Genomic DNA, 22,603 nt, shown 5'->3' on the forward strand with positions numbered 1-22,603 from the left:
GAATCAGTGAGCACACCTGTGCATATATATATGACACACACATACATACATACACAAACACACACTAATTGCTGCTATGTTTTACTTATTTGTATTTACATAATGTGTATAAATACTACATTAAAAATACAGTTCATATATACATACATGTATCAAAATCTAGCCTATATTTTTAGATTGCTAGAGAGAGGGAAGAAAGAGAAGAAAGCAAGAAAGCCAGGGACAGATGGAGACACACATGGATGAGAGCTTTGTAACATTTTTTTTTCACTGTAAGAGCAAATGATAGTACCTACTCTTAAGAGACTTGGTTCTCTACTCAGCTCCTGTATTGTATCCTTTAGATAAAGGCTAACATGGAGCTGAAGAGATTGATCAGCAGTTAAGACTATAGGCTGCTCTTGCAAAAGAGTCAGGTTTAATTTCCAGCACCCCCATGACAGCTTACAAACACCTGTAACTCCAGTCCCAGGAGATCTAACACCCTCTTCTGGTCTGCTCAGGCACCAGGTATGAACATAGTATACAGACATCTGTGCAGGCAAAACATGCATACACATAAAATAAAATAATTTCTTAAATCTTAGTAGAAAGGATACAAAATATTATGTTCACTATGCATTTTAAAAATTTAATATCTTTTTTTATTATTTAAGACCTTTATTAACAGGTGCTTGCAGTTTGTTGACTTTATTTTTTGAAAAAATCAAGTTGTAAACTTTTATTACAAATTAAAAATGAAGTTCTTAAAAATCTCAACTTGACCAGATATGAAACAATTTAAAAACTATTAAAGGTGTATTGAGAAAAACCAGACCTTTTTTTTTTTAAAAAAAAAAAAACAAAACACATTTGTCATTACCAAAAAGAGACATCTTTAGGTAAAAATAATAAAAACCCCATGCTGCATAGATAATGCAGATAGTTCTAGTGTATCTGGTCAACGGGCAAAAAGCAAGCGCTTAAGGTCTTCAGCTCCAATCTTTGTTCATTTCTTACTGCTGGAATTTCATATCATTTCTTCTTGTTGGGTGACCAAACCGGATGATGGTAGGGATGGTAAGCCGGCATTTACTCAGCCCCGCCCTGCTCAGCCTCGGGAGCGGACGAATTCTCAGCTGGTGGATAGGCTGCTTTTGTCTCTTTGCCATCTTGTGGTTTAGGGTGCTCTGGGCGTCTGCGTCGGTAATTGAAGTTGCGGCGGTACCGACGTTGAGGTGGCTGCTGACCTTGGGTCTCGTCTCCTTGATTTTCCTTGTCCTCTTCATTGCCATCCTCTCTAGGCTGTCTTTGGCGAGGAGGGCCCCTGCGGAATCGTGGTCTGTAACCCCGATACATATTCTGTCTCACTGGTCTACCTTGCTCTCCTGCACCTTGGTTGTCAGCACCCTCCATCACTTCTCCTTGCACAGGAGGGCTGGAGTACTGTGGTCGACGCCCATAGGGTCTCCTCAAGTAGTAAGGTGGGAACCTTCACCTGCGATAGGGCCGGCGTTGTTGGGCTTGGCCTTCAGGAGCGCTTTCCGATCCCTCGTTCTTTTCCCCACTCTCACTGTTCTGGTAATTTTGCTGGTAATTGCGTGGAGGACCCCTACGACGTGGATAGCGTCTATAATGGTTACGGTCTGCTGCGTATTTACTGCCTTGAACTGGAACTCCACCAGGGCCTGTAACATTTGCTGCCTCAGCACCCTTTTCTCCTTCAACAACATCAAACTCCACAGTCTCTCCATCTCCTACACTGCGAAGGTGCTTCCTGGGGTTATTCTTCTTTATGGCAGTCTGGTGTACAAATACGTCTTCCTTGGTGTCATTCCTGTTGATGAAACCGTATCCGTTCCTTACACTGAACCATTTTACTGTTCCCAAAACCTTCGTTGCGATGACCTATTATATGCCAAGTAATGCATGAGGAGATTGGCATATAAAGAGAACAGCAATAAAAACAAAACAAGTGCCACCATTTCATAATACAAATTTTAGTTGGGTGGAAGCAGACAATATAACCAACAAACATATCATATAGGCTGAGAGTGCTCTGGAGAAAAATAAAGCACCAAATGTGCTGAGATGCATGGAGAGGACAATTCCATCAAACTGGGCACTCAGGGCACACTTCTTTAAGAAGCAACATGCCATGTCATCACGAGGATTAGGTACTTGGTCAAGAGAAGAGCTCAGATCAGGTATGGACTTCATCTCCACAGCACAAGAGTAGGTGAGAGCTAGGATGTGACTTGAGATAGACAAATGATGAGTATTTTACATAACAAATCTGGTTATTGCAAAGACTTTGGTATTTACTAAAGGGCATGTAAAGCCATTCTCCAAATCCAGGACAGAGAAATGCTATCAGCAAAAACACATTTGTAGGGGTACTAGGAAACAGAAAATGGACAAAAGCCAAGAATCAAAAGATCTCTGGAAGAGACCACATATGCCACAGACATGATCCTGAAAGTGGCAAATCTGAATTTTCAAGACCAAAATCTCCTTTTCAATGGCTATAAAAACAGGAATGGATTTAACTAAGAGAGTGAAGACTGTCCAAAATGAAAACTATACATGGGTCAAGAAATACAGTAGAGAGGAAGAAACACCTTCCCCTGTCAATCAAATTGAAAGATACCTTATATTCATTGATTAGTATAAATACCACTATTCTAATGTCCCTGTTACAAGAAGTGAGTTACAAATTCGAAGCAACTCCTATAGCAATACCCATCAATGGCAGTCTTTCCCTTTCTGCAGTCTCTCTTCCTCCTCCTTTCCCCCATCTCTCGCTCTTTCCCTATCCCTCTTTCTATTCCTCCCCACTCTTTTCTTTCCTTCATTCTTTCTCTACTCCTCCATTTTCTTTCTTTTTTCTTTTCTTTTTGTTGCTTTATGAAACACAAAATTGTTATATAGTCTAGACTTGCTCCAAACTTGTACCCTTCCTTTTCTAAAGATTCTGGGAGGTTCAAGCATGTGCAGCCACACCCAACACAGTGTATATTTCCACAGAAATATTACAACACTTCCATAAGTGTTCTAGACCCTAAATAGTCAATGGAACTTAGAGTAAAAGAACCAATCGGGAGTCATTCGAATATTTGACTTTAAATCACACTGTAAATTTAGAATATCTTACATAGCATGTCATGAAGTACATTCTTAGACAAGATACTGCAAAGTAAACTTATGTATTATAGCTGGGCAATGGTGGCGCACGCCTTTAATCCCAGCACTTTGGAGGCAGAGAGGCAGGTGGATCTACGTGAGCTTGAGGCCAGCCTGGTCTACAAAGCAAGTTCCAGGAAAGGCACAAAACTACACAGAGAAACCCTGTCTTGAAAAACCCAAAAAAAAAAAATCACTTATGTATTATAGACAACAGGTTTTGGGGTTTTGCTTGTTTACTTTTTGGAAAAACAACAAAAATACACCATAAAGAATGGAAATTCTCTCAATCTGTGCTGAGAAAATTAGACATCTAAGGGTAAAGGAATGAAACTTTATTCCTATCTCTCACCACATTAAAAGCTCAAGTGAAAATAGTTAAAAGGCCAAAATGTAGTATCTGAAAGATGAAAGAAAATAAAAACCTAAAATAAAAGGATACAGAGAAGATTCTTCAGGACAAGTGTTGAGGTGAGTAGCTTTAGGATGTGAACTTGAAAGTATCAGCAACAAAGGCAAAACTATGATGAAGTTAAAAATAAACACAGCATATATGTGTTACACACACACATGAAGGCACCCACACATGCACACAACAAAAAAATTATAAAATAAGCTAACACTACCTATGTAACAAAGGAACCAGTCAGGAGTATACACATAACTCACAGAATGGATGAACATGTTTTTCAAGCATTCATCCAGTAGCTAGTAATCAATATAAGTTATAAGAAACTCAAACATGGCAGCAGTCAAAACATTAAACCATCTTAACTTTAAAACTGGCAAAAGAACTGAGCAACAACCACACAACAGTCATAATCCACTAACAAAAAATGAAAAAAAAAATGTTCAACCTTGGAAGCAACCCGGCAACAGGTTCAGCACTGTGCCAAGCAATCAGCATATCCAATCAGAATGACCATTACAAAAATAGAAACAAGTAACAACAAATACTGGTGGAGAGTATTTTTTTCCCTTTACTACTCCCAGTAGTAAAAAGTAGTAAAACTCTCAGGAAAACAGTACACTAAATTCTATTTAAAAAAAAAACAAAAACTAGAAAGCAAACATCTATGTGATCTAGTATCCTACTAAAGGGGAATATCCATAGGAAATGAAGATCAATATGTTGAAGAGACTCAACTTTCACATTTATTGTCTCACTATTTAGAGTAAACCTGTTACAGAATCAACTTGGATATCCATGACAGATGAGTAGATAATGAAACTGGTATGTGTGTTAAGAAATATTAGTCCTATTAGTCCTCCCCAAACAAGAATTCAATTCTGTCATTTGCAGCACTATGGATTTACCTGAAGGATATAAGTTGCATGAAGAATAATAAATGCCACAGCTAATTTATTTGCAGATTCTAAAAAGATGATATTAAAGAACTATAAAACTGAATAGTCATCAAAGCCTGGGAATAGTAGGTGAAAAGGAAGACAGGAAGAGAATGTTTGGCATATATAGAAGACCAGTTAGGTAGAATAAATCATTTGTAATGTACCACAGCATGGCAGGGTAACTGTGGCTGAAAACAGATTTGAACTAGTATTTCAAAATACTTAGATGAAAGGAATTTGCATGCTCTCAACACAGAGAAATGATTAAAAACTGTATTAACTGACAGACCCCTTGTGCTACGGTGATGCCATATCATTGTATTTTATGTCTTATAATATGTGTAATTATTGTATTTCAACAAAAATAGAGCATTTTGAAAACTTTCAACAAAAAAGAATGCATCAATCACTTCATATATGGATTGTCAACAGTAGAGATGATTTTACTTAATTCAGAAATAAAGATTAAGGATTTGGTATATCAAACATAGAGCATAGTTTTCATTTAATTTCATTTTTAATCTAGTAGTAGTTGCCAAATATTCCACAAAGGGAAACACAAATACAAAAGCATAGACTAACACATTCCTAATGTAGTTGCAGACAGTCCTAATTATTAATTCTCATTATCAAACTACTACTATTCTCAGTAGATCTGCTTAAGCAAATACAGTTGAATGGTAGCCTGAAGTATAACTTATTTTTTCCATAATGGGTTTACTTTTTAAATAATTCAATTAATAAAATTTAGCATTCCTTCTGAAACTGCTGGCCAAGTATCTGCTGCTTTATAAAGCAGCCACCACATTGGTGAATCTTACTGTAGGACCTTAAGGAATGATAGATGAAAGTTGTTTAAATTCTTCATTTTCAAAGGGGATGGAATTGAAATAAGCAGTCAGTTTCTCACAAAATTTAAATCTATGTTCTTATAAAGAAACAATAAAGTTATGCATTAAATTTTTACTCTGGACCACTGTACAGTTTTACATATTTTATTAATTTTTGGAATTTCTTATCAGTCCAATAAATATTTGTTACTTCAGAGTACCATAGCAAGTCATTTATAAAAAATGATAAAGATTATTATTAGAATCATAGTAAGTGCATTAAATTATCAAAACTTTAATATTATACAAACTTATCCTTAAATTAAAAAACAATACTCAGGATAACATTAATGCAAGGTTCACAGAAAACAGAAATTTCATTTAGATGTATTTAGCGGGAAAAGCCCTTATTGGAAGGTATCAGAAATTACCACACTGTGTAATAATGGTCTACAACAGCCAGCTGCTTTCATAGCATTTTTGATCTTACTTGCAAATGTCACTGGAACATCCTCTGGATTCACTTTCTTACTGATAGATATGAGTCTATACCCAATAAAACATAGAGCTTTAGGGGCCTATGTTTTCATTGTTAACATTTCTGTTGTTACTACTGTTAAAGTGGAGCCAGTCCTTCCTAGGGTTTGCTTGTGAAATGTCCCATGTAGACACTTCTGTGTTTGAACTTGTGGTCTCTAGCAGGTGATGCTCTCTTGGGAAGTTGGTGGTCTAGCTTTGGGGAGGGGGGCCTAGCTCCAGGAAGCAGTTTGTAAGCCTGTGTTGGAGGTGGGGTGACCAGTACAGTGTAAGCAGCCACATGCTAACACCAACTACTCTTGCTACCATGCTTTCCCTGTTCTCACAAAGTGTGAGCCAAAGCAAACCTTCCTTAGGTTACTTTTTGTGGGGCACTTGGTAGCAGTGACAGCAGAGTAGCTAACACAGTCCTTTAGACAGGAGTGTGCCCATCCCTCATTGGTCCATGTCTTGCTCTGACCTCACAAGGAGTCATTGTGAGGAATGACTGACACCTGTGCATATAACACACTGCCTAGGCCTGGGTTTTGTCCTTCTAGTACAGAGAGCTGTTGGGTAGTGAGTGATCTGTGGGACTTGGATGGTGGTGACAGTTTTGGACCTGGATATCGGTGAAGTTTTGGACTCGGATGCTGGTGACTTGTTTTACTTGACAGAGTGAGTTTTTCTCTCACTTTGCTGGTTGTGCTTTGGGGGTATTGGTTTTCATTTTTCGTTTTATTTTATGTAATTTATGTTTCTGGTTTTAGATGTTAATTTTTACATTTTTAAAATTCTCTGTGTTAACTATCCTCCATTTTTCTTTCTCTAACTACTCATTTTCTTTGTTTCTTGTTACTTTTTAAAGATTTTTGTTTTAGTAACTATTAAGCATATAAAGTAAAAAACTTCAGTGTAACATTTCTGTATCTGTACATAATGTACTTTGGTAATATTCACCTACTCTATATACTTACCCCCTCCTCTTTCCCCTTCACATCCCTAATCATTCCCTTTTACTATCAGGTCCACTCCCCAACCTGACATCCAAGATTTGAAAAAAATGTCTTTGTGGGACTGGCTTGTTATACACAACATGGTTTCCAGGTCTATGCGTTGTCCCTGAAAAATGACAATTTCACTCTTTTCAGCTGAGTATTTGATTCTTGCCCTTCTGTTTCTGCACAACATTGCTATTCAGTTGGCATATGTTACAGCCCTTACATGACTGGGTGAACCCATCTTCATCATCAAGTATGGTCCTTTTAAGTGCTGTTGAATTTCGTGTGAACTATTAAGTACTCTTCCTAAGGACTGTTGCATCCGTGTTCACCAAGGATGTTGATTATACCTTTTTCTTGTTACCTTATCCACCTGGTTTTGGTACCTGAGTAATACACGCTCCTAGGATGAGTCTGGAAGCATCCTAACCCTTTTCATTTCATGCAATCGTCTGAGAAGCACTGGTATCTTGGTGATATTTTATGTATGCTCTAACAAAGCTTTCCTGAAGATCATTAAGACAAAAAACCTAGCCACTAGAGAGACTTCTTACCTCTAGCCATCCTCAGAATGAAAGTGTACAAGAGTCTGTCTCCAGGAATCCTCAGACTGAATACAATGAGCTCCTGTCTCCTCCCACCCTATATTCCTTTCTCTGCCCAGCCATATCCCTATAGGTCTCCACCTTCCTAGTGCTGAGGTTAAAGGTATGAGCCATCACCAGCTGGCTCTGTTTTTCTTTTAGACTGGATTAATCTCATGTTGTCCAGGGTGGTCTTGAACTTAGAGAAATCCATCTGCCTCTGCCTCCTGAGTGCTGGGATTGAAGGTGTAAGCCATCAACACCTGGCCTCTATGGCTAACTAGTGGCTTAGCTCTGCACTCTGATCTTCAGAGGTCTGATAGAAATCACCAATGAGTTTGTCTAGTCCTGAAGGTTTTTCTGTTGTTGTTCTTTTTTGTTTTTGTTTTTTTTTTTGTTTTTGTTTTGTCAAGAGATTATTTTAAGTTACTATTTCAATTTTGTTGCTTTTCTTTCTGTTTTAAATTAGTTCTTTGAGAATTTCATACAATATATTTTGGTCATGTTTATCCCTTCCTCCAATTTCTCTCAAATCTTCCATACTCTCTTTCCTACCACCCATATTTGTGTCTTTTTGTTTTGTTTTCCACCATCAAGTACAGTCTCTGTTGTCCTTATACTCTTGGATATATGGCCTTCCACTGAAGTGTGGTAGGTCCCACCTACCAGGGGCCACACCCTTAAAAAGTTTTCTCCCTCTCCCGGAATCTATCAGTTGTCAATAGCTCATCAGGAGTGTGACTTCTTGTCCAACCTCCCCTCTTCATGCTGAGACTTTTGTCTGGAGTGAGCTTAAGCAGGTCACAGTGCTGTAAATTCAGATGGGCAACTGCCCTGCTTTGTCCAGAAAACAGTTTGTATTGTCATCCACTGCCTCTGACTCTGACAGTCTTTCAGTTTAGGTGTTTTATATGTTCTCAGTTGAGTTTTGGTAGCTAATGTGTGTCTAGAAGTTTATTCTAGATTATTCCAATTCACTGGAACATTTTAAAAACATTCCCTAGTGATTGTCTAGATGTCTGGATTTCAGTTGTATCTCTGGTAATCGAATGTTATTTTGTCTCCCATATTATTAACTTGTATCTTAAAGTTTTCTATTAGTTTCTTATTTTGTCTCTAATATTGTTAAATTGTATCTTCAATTTTTCTATTAGCTATTTTGGTTAAGATCACATCAATTATATTTATTCTTAAAATAATCAAGTCTTTGTTACATTGGTATTTGTAATTTAGTTTCCATTTCACCAATTTCTGCTCTGGACTTGAGCATTTCTTCTATTTCTTTTGGGTTTGGCTTGTTCTTGTTGTCCTATGACCATGACATGCATCATTAGGTTATTTTGGACATCCATCTTTTTTTTAACCGCAGGAATTTATAGCTATAAATGTTTTTCCTAGATCTGCTTTAATTAATTTTTATCTTGCATCACTAGTTGGTGTTGGTACGAGCCTTTATATCAACAAAGAGGAAGAAGTGGGAAATGGCTCAAGGCAACACCCTACAGTACAACTCCTCTGACGAAGAGGCTCTAACAGAGCACTATGAAATCCTAAAGACCCTTGGTCGGGGAGCATTTGGAGAAGTAAAATTGGCTAGCCATCTACTCACCCAGACAAGGGTAGCAGTAAAAGTTCTTCCAAAAGGCACAAAGAATAGCCTCATCAAATCAGAAATTGAAATAATGAAATCTCTAGACCATCCCAATATCATTAAACTTCTGCACATAATCGACACCACAAATACCACGTACATAGTGATGGACTATGCCATAGGCGGAGAGCTGATGGACAGGATTGTGGAGTTTGGCTACCTACAGGAGGAGGAGTCCCGTAAGGTATTTAAACAGATGGTATGTGCCCTTCAGTATTGTCACATGAAAGGGATTGTTCACAGGGATCTAAAGCCTGAAAATATTTTAGTGGACGGCAAAGGAAATATAAAACTCAGTGATTTTGGACTGAGCACCAAGCTTACCCTGGGGCAGAAGCTAGCACATTTCTGTGGGACCGTTCCTTATTGTGCCCCAGAAGTCTTTAAAGGTGGAGGCTACGATGGCCGAGCAACCGACATCTGGAGTTTGGGGGTTGTACTCTACTTTATGTCTACAGGGTGCCTCCCTTTCAAGGGAACTGCCTTTGTAGGAATAAAGGAGCAGATCTTGGTGGGAAAGTACTCTGTTGAATTCAAGCTGTCGCCAGAGCTTTGGGATCTTATTGCTAAGTTGTTAACTATAAATCCTGGAGAAAGACCAACAATAGATGATGTTGTGGGCTTTCAATGGCTGAAGCATGGCAATGAAGGTTCTCCCAATCCCTTTAGAGAGAACGATGAGGACAGCTACCCAGACCCCACTGTGATGGCCATCATGGGTGTCATGGGTTATAAGCAAGGACAGATCCTGGAAGCTTTACACGAGAAGAAGTTTGATCAAGTGATGGCCACCTACTTGATTCTTAGGCAGCAGTCACCCTGGGAAGACATTACAAAAGATCTTCAGCCCAAGCAGTCTGCTGGAACCTTGAACCTTACAGGCCCTCCCACAACACCTAAAGTGACTATCAAGAGGGGATCTAGTGTCTCTATCCTTTCCACTTCTTCCAGTTTGCACACTCTAACTGAGAGTCCCGAGAATGACAAAAAGGGGAGAACGAGGTACAGTAGGCCTCCCACCCTGAACTGCCCTGACAAGAAAACAGCCCCCATTCACAGAATCTGCCCTCAGTGTGTGCATGAGGCTAATTTCACGAACAGCACCTCGGGGGATTCAGAGAGCACTATTAACACCTCCGATGAAATATGTACCATAGTGTCTTGCCCCCAGTGTGTACATGAGGCTAATTTCTCGAACAGCACCTCGGGGGATTCAGAGAGCACTGTTAACACCTCCGATGAAATATGTACCACAGTGTCCTGCCCCCAGTGTGTACATGAGGCTAATTTCCCGAACAGCACCTCGGGGGATTCAGAGAGCACTATTAACACCTCCGATGAAATATGTACCACAGTGTCCTGCCCCCAGTGTGTACATGAGGCTAATTTCACGAACAGCACCTCGGGGGATTCAGAGAGCACTATTAACACCTCCGATGAAATATGTACCACAGTGTCCTGCCCCCAGTGTGTACATGAGGCTAATATCCCGAACAGCACCTCGGGGGATTCAGAGAGCACTGTTAACACCTCCGATGAAATATGTACCACAGTGTCCTGCCCCCAGTGTGTACATGAGGCTAATTTCCCGAACAGCACCTCGGGGGATTCAGAGAGCACTGTTAACACCTCCGATGAAATATGTACCACAGTGTCCTGCCCCCAGTGTGTACATGAGGCTAATTTCCCGAACAGCACCTCGGGGGATTCAGAGAGCACTGTTAACACCTCCGATGAAATATGTACCACAGTGTCCTGCCCCCAGTGTGTACATGAGGCTAATTTCACGAACAGCACCTCGGGGGATTCAGAGAGCACTGTTAACACCTCCGATGAAATATGTACCACAGTGTCCTGCCCCCAGTGTGTACATGAGGCTAATTTCCCGAACAGCACCTCGGGGGATTCAGAGAGCACTGTTAACACCTCCGATGAAATATGTACCACAGTGTCCTGCCCCCAGTGTGTACATGAGGCTAATTTCACGAACAGCACCTCGGGGGATTCAGAGAGCACTGTTAACAGTTCCGATGAAATATGTACCACAGTGTCCTGCCCCCAGTGTGTACATGAGGCTAATTTCACGAACAGCACCTCGGGGGATTCAGAGAGCACTGTTATCACTTCCGATGAAATATGTACCACAGTGTCTTCAGCACTGGAAACTTATTCCAGTAAGTTATCCTGGAATGTGTCCGAAGCTGGCCCTAACAAATCAAAGAGCAAGGCGTCCTCACAGGATGTTTTATCTCATCACACCACTATGGAGGAAGTTCAGTGCAGAGACGTCAACATACAAGGTGAAATTATCGGTTCATCTCTCCCACAAACCTCACCTCAGGAGGACCTCAGAGGACAGCCCCACAGCATGTCTACTGCTGGTCAGAGAGATGAAAGGAGCAGCTCATCTCTCCTACAAACTGCACCTCAGGAGGACCTCAGAGGACAGCCCCACAGCATGTCTACTGCTGGTCGGAGAGGTGAAAGGAGCAGCTCATCTCTCCTACAAACTGCACCTCAGGAGGACCTCAGAGGACAGCCCCTCAGTGTTGCTACAGCTGCTTCAAAGAACAACATGACCTCACAAGATAGATCAACTCCATTCTCCAGCAAGGAGGCCCAGGATGAGGGTCCGATTGTACAAGAAAAAGACCTCAGCCCATCCTCCCCAGAAACATCCCAGGGACACCTCAGTGGCCGGAGACAGACTGCACCCAGAGCCCCCTTTAGAAAGCGGATTTGGAAGAGCCTACAGAGCAGGATTATAAAAGGCCTGAGAAGTTTATGCTGCTGCATACCAACAGAAAAGAGGGAGCGCCTAGGCTGCAACAAAATCCTGCCTGTGACCTTAGAGGACCATGGAGGGAGCCAAGGTAACAGGTAGGTGGAGAGGCTCCAATGCACTTTTCTATCTAGGCCTTTTTTAAAATCTGGTTCATTTCTTTAAAGAAAAAAAAAAACTATTTATTTACTATATGTGTGTGTGGAAGTTAACTTGCAGGAATCAGTTCTGTCTTTATACCATGTGGGTCCTAGGGAATGAATTGAGGTCCCCAGGCTTGGGGTCAAGTGCCTTTACTCACTAAGCTGTTTCCTGGACTAAATGATATGCTTTTAAATAAACAGATTATAGACATGCCCATTTTGGGAGTTCACACCAGAAAGCAAATCCCACAGTATCCTTCCTGAGAAACTTGACCTAGATGCAGATAGATAGCAGAGGATAGTGGCCCGAGGCTGGGCAAGGGTGAGGAGAAGGGTGGGTAAAGAGCACTAGGACAGGCACTCAGGAGGAATCAGACTGAGGGCCCAGCACTGCGCAGGGCCAGCACAGCCAAGCAGAAGACCTGCATGATCTCCTAAGAGGGCCCTTTTTTGTGTCTGTTTCAAGTGCTGTTGGAGGCACTGTGCTCCCCCAAAGCTGAAACCAGAGAGTGAAGAGCAGCATGCTGAGGATGCACAGGGCTGCTGGAGAGAGCCAGGTAGGAAGTTCAGATGGCTGTGTACCATGGGAAGCTGTGTTCATATCACAGGCTGAAACTAGGAGCAAAGTGTTCCTGTGTCTGCAGATGATGACTGGGGAGGAGGGGGCATGGCACACCCTTCTCACATCACCTGGACCCTGAGGACTGAGAAAGGATTCTGGGAGGCAGGTCTGACAGACTCATGATCCTCCTGACTCTCCCTTGTAGGTAGGTTCATGATGGCTGGTGGTGCCACAATTGTGCCAGTAAAGTGAAGCACTCCGTGGGACCCGAGATCCTTTAAACAAGGATCCATGGAGTGCTGTGATCATTAGGAAAACAGGCCTCAGAGGACCTTCCACGCACAGTGTGATCGTCATTCCAGCTACCTGTCGCCAGGTGTACCATGAGCCATTAGAAGAGAGAGCGGCACCGGAAGCAGAGGAGGACCCCAGAGGGCCTGCCCAGTTTGTATGTGTTCAAGATGAGTATTGCTGACCAGGTTGGAGCCAGACACAGAGGAGGAACGAGTTTGCAGGGAGTGTCCATCTTGTGCTCATTTGGGAAGGTAGAGTGTGTGGGAACAGGTGAGTCCATTAGTTATGGTGCAGCTCTCAGCACCATCCTGAACTACTAGACAGCTTGCTTCCCGTCCCCACCAGATCCAGACACCTTCATAACTCACCCCAGCACTATTACTGCTGAACTGCTTGTTGCTTTGCAACCTGAGTCATATGGATGCACTCTTCTCTACTCTGTATCTGGACAGACAGGGACACACACACACACACACACACACACACACACACACACACACGTTTCTCCCAATGTACCTCGTGCACAGTTGACACTAGTGAAGTTCGCTTGAACTGGAGAGGACTCCCATTCCAAGAAAGGTAATTTCATATTTCATGTGATTTCCCTTCTGGAAATGTCTCAAAATTCCTCTAACTCAGCTTGTTCCTGTCTCCACCCCTAATGCAATCACTTACCACCCTGCTCTACTGCTTCGCAGGAGCCACGTGAAGCCAACACATGGCATGGTGCACATTTTCCCCCAGGGCATCCGGTCCTGTGCAAGGGAAGGCCCACCAGCTGTGCTTTGAGTGGAAGCAAGGTGAAGTCTGGAGTGTTTGACAGTTGGATTCAGAGATGGAGCTGGTTCCAAGCGTGATCGTGGATAGAATCTGTTGATGGAAAAACAATGGCAACCCCCGGCCTGACAGTGTGGGTGTTCCTCTGGGTGGCTCATGGTCTCCTGCCATATTTCCACCTCCTAAGATAACTCAGAGACACTTAAAGGGATTTAAGGGGTCAGATTCACACCCCTCCTTAGGCCCACACTCTAGTACACCCCAAACCACACTTTAGTACACCCCAAGACCACACTCTACTACACCCCAAGATACTACTTTCAACAGTATCTCACACAAAGATCCCAGCTGTTTTCTTTCTGACATCCTGTAGGGACATGGCTGGTGCTGAAGTTTTGTGTCTCCAGGCAGCAGGCTGGGAAAGACTTTTGCTGCCTGTATGACCCTATGCTGGGGCTACCAAGGAGACTCCTGGGACTACACTCAGCAAGGGACATTTTCAACTGGATGGTGCTTAGAGCAGGAGATGCCACTCAAGCCCTAACACACTGGATGGAAGGGGGAACACACAGGTGATACTTCTCTGCTCAGGCCATGGGGAAGTTATGATTGGTTACAGGGTGATGGACAAGTGAACATTTGGTCATCTTCACAAAATGCCTTGTTACCAGGTCTCCTTGATGGAAGAGGCTTCTGATTGACAGAGAATTTGGGCCAGAGGCTTACAAGCAGATGGACTAAGAGCAACAAAAGAAAATGTCTACTGATCCAGGTAACACCCAGGCCCTTGTACTAACTCCTTGTTTTGGTGGAACAGTGTCTGAGGCAGCTTGGAGACTTACCTCACTGAGGGTAATGCCTCTCTGTCCTGGCAGGAGCCATGTGATGGTGAGGTGCTGCTCAAGTCCCCTCCATCTACTCTATGGAGTCAGCTGTTGTTACTGTTTTCTCGGTCACCTAGGCAGGGACACCACTTTTCCATCAGAAGTACTGCCGGCTGCAAGGGACAGACATAGAGAACACTGACAGTAATTTGAGGGCTTTTTAGAGTGGGTCCCCTTTTAGAGAGTGACATCAACCAATACCTAGAGAACTGAACCATGAAGACAGTCTCTAAGGAAAGGTCCTAGATAGTGAGAGCTGAGGGACTGATGACTTTATGCCTTGTGTATCCAGGTGAAGATCAGCCATCGAGGATATGCTCAGAGAGCTGGGCATAAGATTGCTCTGCAGAAGTGTTACCAAGAAAGACAGGCACCAGACAAAAAGATATACGGCACAAATATCTGAATAAAGAGATTGTTTTCTTGCTACAATAAATTCCTTTGTATATTTGAACCACATGCTCTGGTGTCCTGATTTATATCTATATAAACATTCTGATAGTGAATTGGTCAGCATGTCTGTCTTCTGAATGCACCCTTTCTCCCTGTGGTGAGAGCAACCCTCATTCTCCATGATGTACTTTGGTCTTCATTCTGTGCATTAGATCTCTGCCCTCTTCCTCCTACATACTGCCTAGTCTGCATCCTGGAAACATCTCTCCATCCCGCTATTATCACTAATGGAGAATTTTGTTTTAGGCTCCACATATGAAGTATTTCTCTCTTTTAAGGATAATTTTTCTTACCATAATGTCTTTCAGGTGGACTCAAGTTGACCACAAGTCTCAGTATCCATCTCCCCTTTCTTTTGCTGAGACAAGGTCTGGCTATGTAGCCTCGGTTGACCCACAATTCCTGATACTCCCGTTCAGAATCCTGGGTACTGGGGTGACAGGTTTGTACCTCCTGAATTATAAGGCCTAATCACATTCTTCTTAGACAGACATGTGGTTGTAGGCTAGACACATTGTTAAAGGATTAGGTTTTGATTCATTTTGAAATACTTCCATCTTTCTCTGCAGTTGTCCTATCTCAGCATCATCAAAAAATCCTTATATTTGGGTGTGGAAATGCTCACAAGGGCCCTGACTCCTAATCACAAGGCACTGCCTTTGTGTAGCCTGTAACCTGGTTCCCTCCTCAACTTATGTTTCTGCCCTGCCATTCACATCCTGTTGAGGGGGCAGAGTTTTCTTCAAGGGACAAGGGCCTGTGAACTAGAGACTGAGAGGTTTCCAAAATGACAGAAGTCCTGGCCCCCTGCAACCAAATCACTGTCAGAAGAAACTCAAAAAGCAGCTCACTTCTCTTCCTGTGGAGACACAGACAGCATGGGCCATCTGGCAGGTCTGGTTTTGGTTTCATGAGGGGTCCTGCACTGTGCTGTATCAGTTCACCCCTTGCTGCACACTGGTTAACTCCATAGCCTGGTTGTCAGGAACAGGTCTTGGGTACATGGGGCAGTACAGAGGACTCTTTGGCATCCTGACCTCCTTTCCTTTGTTATGTCCAGAATGTTGAGATGACTGGATCACAGGGCAGACATGATTTCAGACTTTGAGAAATCTCCACACTGTGTCTCAGGATGATTGAATCAATGTTTGCTCTGCCAACAATGTCCAAGGGTGTTTAATTCACACAAAGGCAAATTTTTTTTGTCATTTGATAATATCCAGACTAGTTCATATGGTGACATTTATGACAACTCATTTATCAATGGTTGGCCATATCTCCTGGATGAATGGAGTTTAATTCACAAAGTTCTAACCTATGTCTCTTCCTTGGAGAGTTTTCCCTACTTTTCCAATAGTAATTCCAGAGTATCAGGTCTTACATGAAGGTAGCTGATCCATTTGGAGTTGATTTTTATGCAGGCAGAGAGATAAAGATCTAGTTCACTCTTCCACATCAAATGCCCAGTTATTTATAGCACCATTAGAGGTCTACATAGAAAGTTGCAGGCCAATCTGTGATAAGTAGGGAGACTATATCTATAAATAATTAGATAGATAGATAGATAGATAGATAGATAGATAGATAGATAGATAGACAGATAGATAGATAGATAGACAGATAGATAGATATACAGACAGACAGACAAGTGAAAGAAAATGCAAAAGGTAGATACAGGAATTTTCCCAGGTGCCTGCTCAGAGATGATTCCTTCCAGAGTCAAGGGGAAGACACTATGTCCACCATGGAGTTATCTGAAGGAAAAGAATCTATTTAAAACATGCTCTTTTGTCCATTCACTTTATTTATCTAAGACAAAATTCTGTCTATACAGCTTCAGTTCTGTCCTGAACTCTCTGTCCCTTCTTTTTCTGTCCTCTCATAGTTTTAGTAAGGATAGATGTCCAATTCCCGGCACCCACACAAGGTGACTCACAGACAACTGGTGTAATTTCAGCTCCGTGTGTTCAACACCTCTGGTCTCCATAGGTGCCTTCATTCACATGTACACACCCACTAGACACACATGTAAGTGTAAGGGAGGGAACAGTAAAACCCTGAACAAGGCCACTTCCCAGGTGGAAAGGTGGTTTCTTTCAGGACTTCAAAGCTGCCATGGGTATTTCTTGGGGACAAAAAGAAGCAAAAATCATTTGGAGGAGTCCAAAGCTGACATGACTACCCCTTGGGAGGCCGAGGACAGCAGAATGGTAAGGAAAGTCATGCCAATTTTAAAGAAGTGGGGGAAGTATGCAGCCCAAAAGAGCCTGGTGAGGAGGTTTGAGAGCCACAAGAGACCAGCAGCCAGCATGGAACTTTGGTATGTCATGGGTATGTGCTAATAGGGACCTAGATTCCTCATTTGCTGAGGTAGGGAGAGATAGCTCTTTTTACCAGACAGATACCCATTTCACAGGTTTCCCAGGAGTGCTGAGTGTATACCTCAGTAATCCTCTGTTGAACCTGTCAAGAGTCTAGGCAGAGCTGAGCCCAGACTGTCATTTAGGACATTGTCAGTGGCACTGCAATTGGAGGCGGGTTAGGATTTAACATTCCAACATTTTGCTGATGATAGGGGCTGATTGTAATTATCATCTGACCACTTTAAGCTGAATTGGGATGTTGTAGGGGTTCCAGGAAGGCTGGGAAGTAGGTCAGTCAAAAGTTGAGTGTGAAGAGACAGGCAGGTAGGTAATAGTAGGAGACCCAGGGAAATTTTGTCACAAGTGTCTGGTTTATGGGCCACTGTGTAATGTTGCCAATTTTTTTTTTCTGGAAAAATCCTGCAGAGATAGACAGCAATCATGATTATGTGGCACAAAGAGACTACACCTGGAACCAACTTCAAATGTGGCAACACTTACACCTTGGCAGAAAACTGCCCCACACTTCACCTGATGCCAGGCCCTTCTCAAACTGTGAACAAACAACACTGGAGGGTCGACTACCCCTCTCTGCCTTGTCAAGGTAGTCAGGTCCTAAGGCTTTAGTGGAGTCTCTGAGTCCAAGGAGGAAAGAGACTTCAGGAGACAGGCAAAGGGAGGGGTGGGAGGAGTCAGGGGCCTAAGAGAGACCCAAAGGAGAGCACTGCAAAGAAGTCAGCCCCTGGAGGATGTAGTTTGTGAGTCAGCTCATGGAAGTCCTTAATCCTCTCTTTCACTTGGCCAGACTGCCTCACACAGAACATTCTGCATCAGTAGGTAAAAACCCTACCACTGAACTATATCCTTAGTCCTTTGTGGAATTCCATCTTTTTTTAAAAAATAAAATAAGATAAAATGTAACACATCAAAATAGGATAAAACAAAACAAACAGAAAGAAAATTGCATAAGGGAATGAATAAGAATCAGAGACCCAATCTGTGGCATATTCAGGAACCCCATAAAAACCATAAGCAGGAAGCCAAGATATATACACAAAAGACCTATAGCATAAAAAGAGAGAAAAATACATAAATAAACTAAAATTAAAAAATAAGATAATGAAAAAAGAAAGAAAAAAATCCATGACATGACATAATGACAAACGGAACTTCAAAAAACAAAAAAGTCTGAAGTGGTTTCTTCACCAACGGGTCTTACCTTCAAGTTCTGGGAGGCAACTGAGAACAACAGCAATGGCTGAAATTGTTTGGAAAGTCTCTCGGACTCTCCTGAACAAAAACTTGAAGGGAGGTTTCTTATGGCTGGTTCTCAAGAGGGAGCATTACCACTCCAAGTGGTGCAAATTCACTTAATATATATGTGTATATATTGTATATGCCTTTCTAAGTAAACATAAAATAATATGAAAGGAGTCTTTTAATTGCAAAGGCTTAATAATCAGAAATGTTTGGGAAACAGCAGTGTTCAAATGACCTTGACTTTGTGTTAGCTTTACAAATGTCACTTATTTCATATGGGCCATGATAATGTATAATGTTTGCCCTTTTGATTTAGGAATTCCAATGATACCTGAATTCTATGAAAAGTTTTATTTTTTTTCTGCAAGATCCCATAGACTGTAATTCAATATTCAGCACCCAACCTACTTTTATAAAAATGGATATTCTGCTTTGATTGGATGTGCAGAAAGATGATTTCTGTTCACGTTGTTAACCTTAGTCAGTGAGATCCTAGTGCTCAATGTTGTTGTCCCTCATTTGCACTCTGATTCAGCAGATCTCCAAACACCCCCATTATGTTTGATCTCCTGAAATGTTCATTTCTCTTGGAATAAATTTGTGAACATTTTAACTGGTCCAGAATGATGCCAACTGATAATTTTGATGAGAATTCTCTGATTTTTAATTCATGTCAACACATTTTCATAACAACTTACAGTTATTTGATTGAAATTTTTAAATATAGATGACATTATTTTAAAAACTTTATTAAGGGCTTTCCCCCTCTTTATTGCTACAGATAGTTTGCAAGTTAAAAAAGTCTGTCTAACTTAGTGAATGGTTAAAACAAATTATAGATCTCAGAAGCACAGGTTAGTATCATTGTTTTGCCACTTACTATGTACATAAAATGATTCTCAGAGAAGTCCAGTGAAGAATAAACATATGCATCAAAATGTCCTACCAAAAGACTTAAAAAAACATATAAGCTTATACCATGCTTCACCCAACATTGATTTGATGTTTCCTATATCTATATACATCTAGAGGCATGCTCAAAACCGTATCTAAAATGGAAACCTTGCTTTAGTTTCTCAGTGATCTCTTCTTACTCACTACTTACCGAATCCTCTGCTGCTCCTGCATAATGTCTCCTTATGCAAATGCTCCTATAACAAAGAGTAGAGGTTGCAGAGGAAGGTGCATGCCTAGGACTAGCTCAGCCCTGGGGATAATTTTAACCACACATTTGTGGAAGAAAAAAATGTCCATAGCTAGCCATTATTATCATCAAATTGCAAATTGTGAGAGTTTCTCATTATGCAAATAGTACCCAGTGTCGAACACAATACAGTGATGCAAGAAAACAAAGATTTTCCTACAAGAAAAAATGTTCACGCATCAACTACCCTCTTATAAAATTAGTCCTTACTTGTACATCTTTCCTCAACTAAATTGGCATCCAATTCTGGGAATTACTTTGTGTAGTTTCATCATAAATAAGAGAAGATACAGCGAAAGCATACTGAACATTAAAAGTAAGATCTTTCCAGAGAGTCACAATGTAAATAAAGTTGAAAAACTGTTGATTCCTAATCATGGGAAGAATATGCCATAGTTAGAGCTGTTAGCATAGATAGTTGAAGAAATCTGATAAGAATCTTAAATCAAATAACTGAAATATTAAGGATTTTAGAGAAAATAATTGTTAAAAACATCTCCAAGATCATTTGGAAAGAGTTAAAACTTATATAAAGGGGATTGTATATACCACCATCACACTGACTCAAAATACAGACCAAAAATAAACAATGGATGTATTGTTTGTTCTTTTCAAAATTTGTTTTCTAGGGCTGGAGGAATGACTCAGCAGCTAAGAGCACTGGCTATTGGTTCAGAGGATCCGGATTCGATCCTCTGGTGCACATGATTCACAGCTGTTGGTAATTCCAATCCCAGGTGACTCCTCTACCCTGTTCTGGCCTCTGAGGTCACCAGATCCACATGTGGTGCACAGATATACATGCTCAAAAAGCACCAATACATACAGAAATTAAAAACAAAATAATTATTTCAAATTTCAAATTTATCAGATTCTAAACTGAAATTTTTCATAATTTTCAACTTCATATTAATTTTTTCTATTTATTTTTGTTTCACGAGTATGAGTGTTTGTCAGTGCTACATATCAGTGCCTAGTAGCTGCAGAGGCCAGAAGAGGGTGTTAGATCACCTGAAATTGGAGTTATAGACGATAGTAAGCTGCCATGTAGGTGCAAGGAACTGAACTTCAGTCCTCTGCAGGAGCAGCCAGTGCTCTTAACCGATGAGCCATCTCTCCAGTATTTTCATGTACTTATTTTAAGGTAACACTTCAATAAACTACTTTCTCCATTACATTTAAAATTTATTTCAAAAGATATTTGCTCAGTTTGTCATCAAAGGATAAAGAATTCCAGTGTCTTTACATACATATGTATGTTGTGGAAGTATGAATCTGTATACATATGAATTTATATTTCCAACTCAATAATTAAATATGGCAAAGCTTACTATGCATCTTATTCCTACCCAAGTACCCATCTAAGTTCTCAGTGCTTAGTCATGTAAATGGAATAATACTGAGCGGGCTAAAATGAAGCATAAATACAACCTGCAAATGTTTTTATGCAAAAACCTCTTTTTTTCTTTTACTAAAAATAGATTTTTTTCTCATATAGTGTGTCCTGAAATGTGTTTCCCCTTGCTCTACTTTCCTAGTTCCTTTTCAAACTCCCCTTCCCCAATCTGGATTTACCTTCTTTCTATCTTTCATAAGAAAACAAACAGATCTCCAAGGGATACTAATATAATAAAAACAAGATTAAACTAACACATTGGAATAGGACAAAACCAACAATATAAGGAAAAGAACCCAAGAGAAGTCACAAGAAACAGAGACTCACTTGTTTCCACATACAGGAATCCCAGAAAAACACTAAACTGGAAGCCATATGTGTGTGTGTGTGTGTGTGTGTGTATACATATATATATATATATTATATATATTATATATATTATATATATTATATATATATATATATGGAACCTATAAGGTAAAAGGAGAAAAGAAAAAATATACATAAATAAAATAAAAAAAGATACATTTTTTAAAAAAAGGAAAAACCCTGACATGATATTATGAGACAGGGAACATCCAAAGGTGATGTTGAGTTTGTTTTCTGATGGCCATCTACTGCTGGACATGCAGCCTACCATTAAGAGTAGTTTATTCTCCAGTAAGACTCCCTTGGATGTAGCTGAAAGTTTTCCAGTATCCTGGCCTGCTGGTGGTCCCGCCAGATCTCTCCCACTTGCATCCCCCAAGTAAGCACACAGAGGCTTATATTAATTATAACTGCTTGACCATTAGCTCAGGGTTATTACTGACTAACTCTTACATTTAAATTAATGCATAATTCTTATTAATGTTTAGCCACATGGCTCAGTACCTTTTCTTAGTTCTGCCTTGTCATTTTGCTTCCTTTGTGTCTGGCTGGCAACACCTGACTCAGCCTTCCTCTTCCCAGAATTCTCCTTGTCTGCATATCTCACCTATACTTCCTGCCTGGCCAGTGGCCAATCAGCATTTTATTTTTCAACCAATCAGAGCAACACACATTCACAGCATGCAAAATGGCATTCCACAGCACTTGGAGAAAATTAAACTTTCATTTACAAGTGATTATCAATTGGAGATTGCTTCTAGGTTAGGGTGCAGACCCGTGAAGGCCCTATGTATGTTGTTTCAGTCTCTGTGTTGGTACTGATTTGTTTCCTTGGTGTCCTCTATCACCTCTGACCCTTGCACTCTTTCTGCCTTCTCTTCAAGAGGGTTCTGTGAACACTGAGGAGAATGATTTGATGGACCCATCCCATTTAGGAATGTATCCCAAGGTCCTTCATTCTCTGCATTTTGTCTGGCTGTGGGTCACTGTATTTGTTCCCATCTGCTGCTGGAGGAAGCTTG

The 22,603-nt window shown here is 41.0% G+C and overlaps 1 protein-coding gene and 1 pseudogene across 1 annotated transcript; one reads left to right on the forward strand and one right to left on the reverse strand.

Moving 5' to 3' along the window:
* Positions 1–843: 843 nt before the first annotated feature.
* LOC131907698 (Y-box-binding protein 1-like) lies at positions 844–7,181 on the reverse strand (annotated as a pseudogene).
* Positions 6,316–15,460, forward strand: LOC131907699 (sperm motility kinase X-like). Its single transcript, XM_059258820.1, has 4 exons — positions 6,316–6,536; positions 8,877–10,437; positions 11,242–11,974; positions 15,298–15,460. Exons 2-4 carry the CDS (start codon positions 8,925–8,927, stop codon positions 15,458–15,460), a joined length of 2,409 nt encoding a protein of 802 aa, XP_059114803.1. The 5' UTR covers positions 6,316–6,536; positions 8,877–8,924.
* The last annotated feature ends 7,143 nt before the right edge of the window (positions 15,461–22,603 follow it).

Source organism: Peromyscus eremicus, chromosome 4 (assembly GCF_949786415.1).
Source record: "Peromyscus eremicus chromosome 4, PerEre_H2_v1, whole genome shotgun sequence".
NCBI classification, from domain to species: Eukaryota; Metazoa; Chordata; class Mammalia; order Rodentia; family Cricetidae; genus Peromyscus; species Peromyscus eremicus.

Coding starts and splice junctions, on each gene's coding strand:
- LOC131907699 (XM_059258820.1), top strand. CDS start 8,925: ATGGCTCAAGGCAACACCCTACAGTACAACTCCTCTGACGAAGAGGCT. Junction 10,438..11,241: donor TATTAACACCTCCGATGAAA/TATGTACCACAG, acceptor TATGTACCACAG/TGTCTTCAGCACTGGAAACT. Junction 11,975..15,297: donor GGAGGGAGCCAAGGTAACAG/GTAGGTGGAGAG, acceptor AATGTCTTTCAG/GTGGACTCAAGTTGACCACA.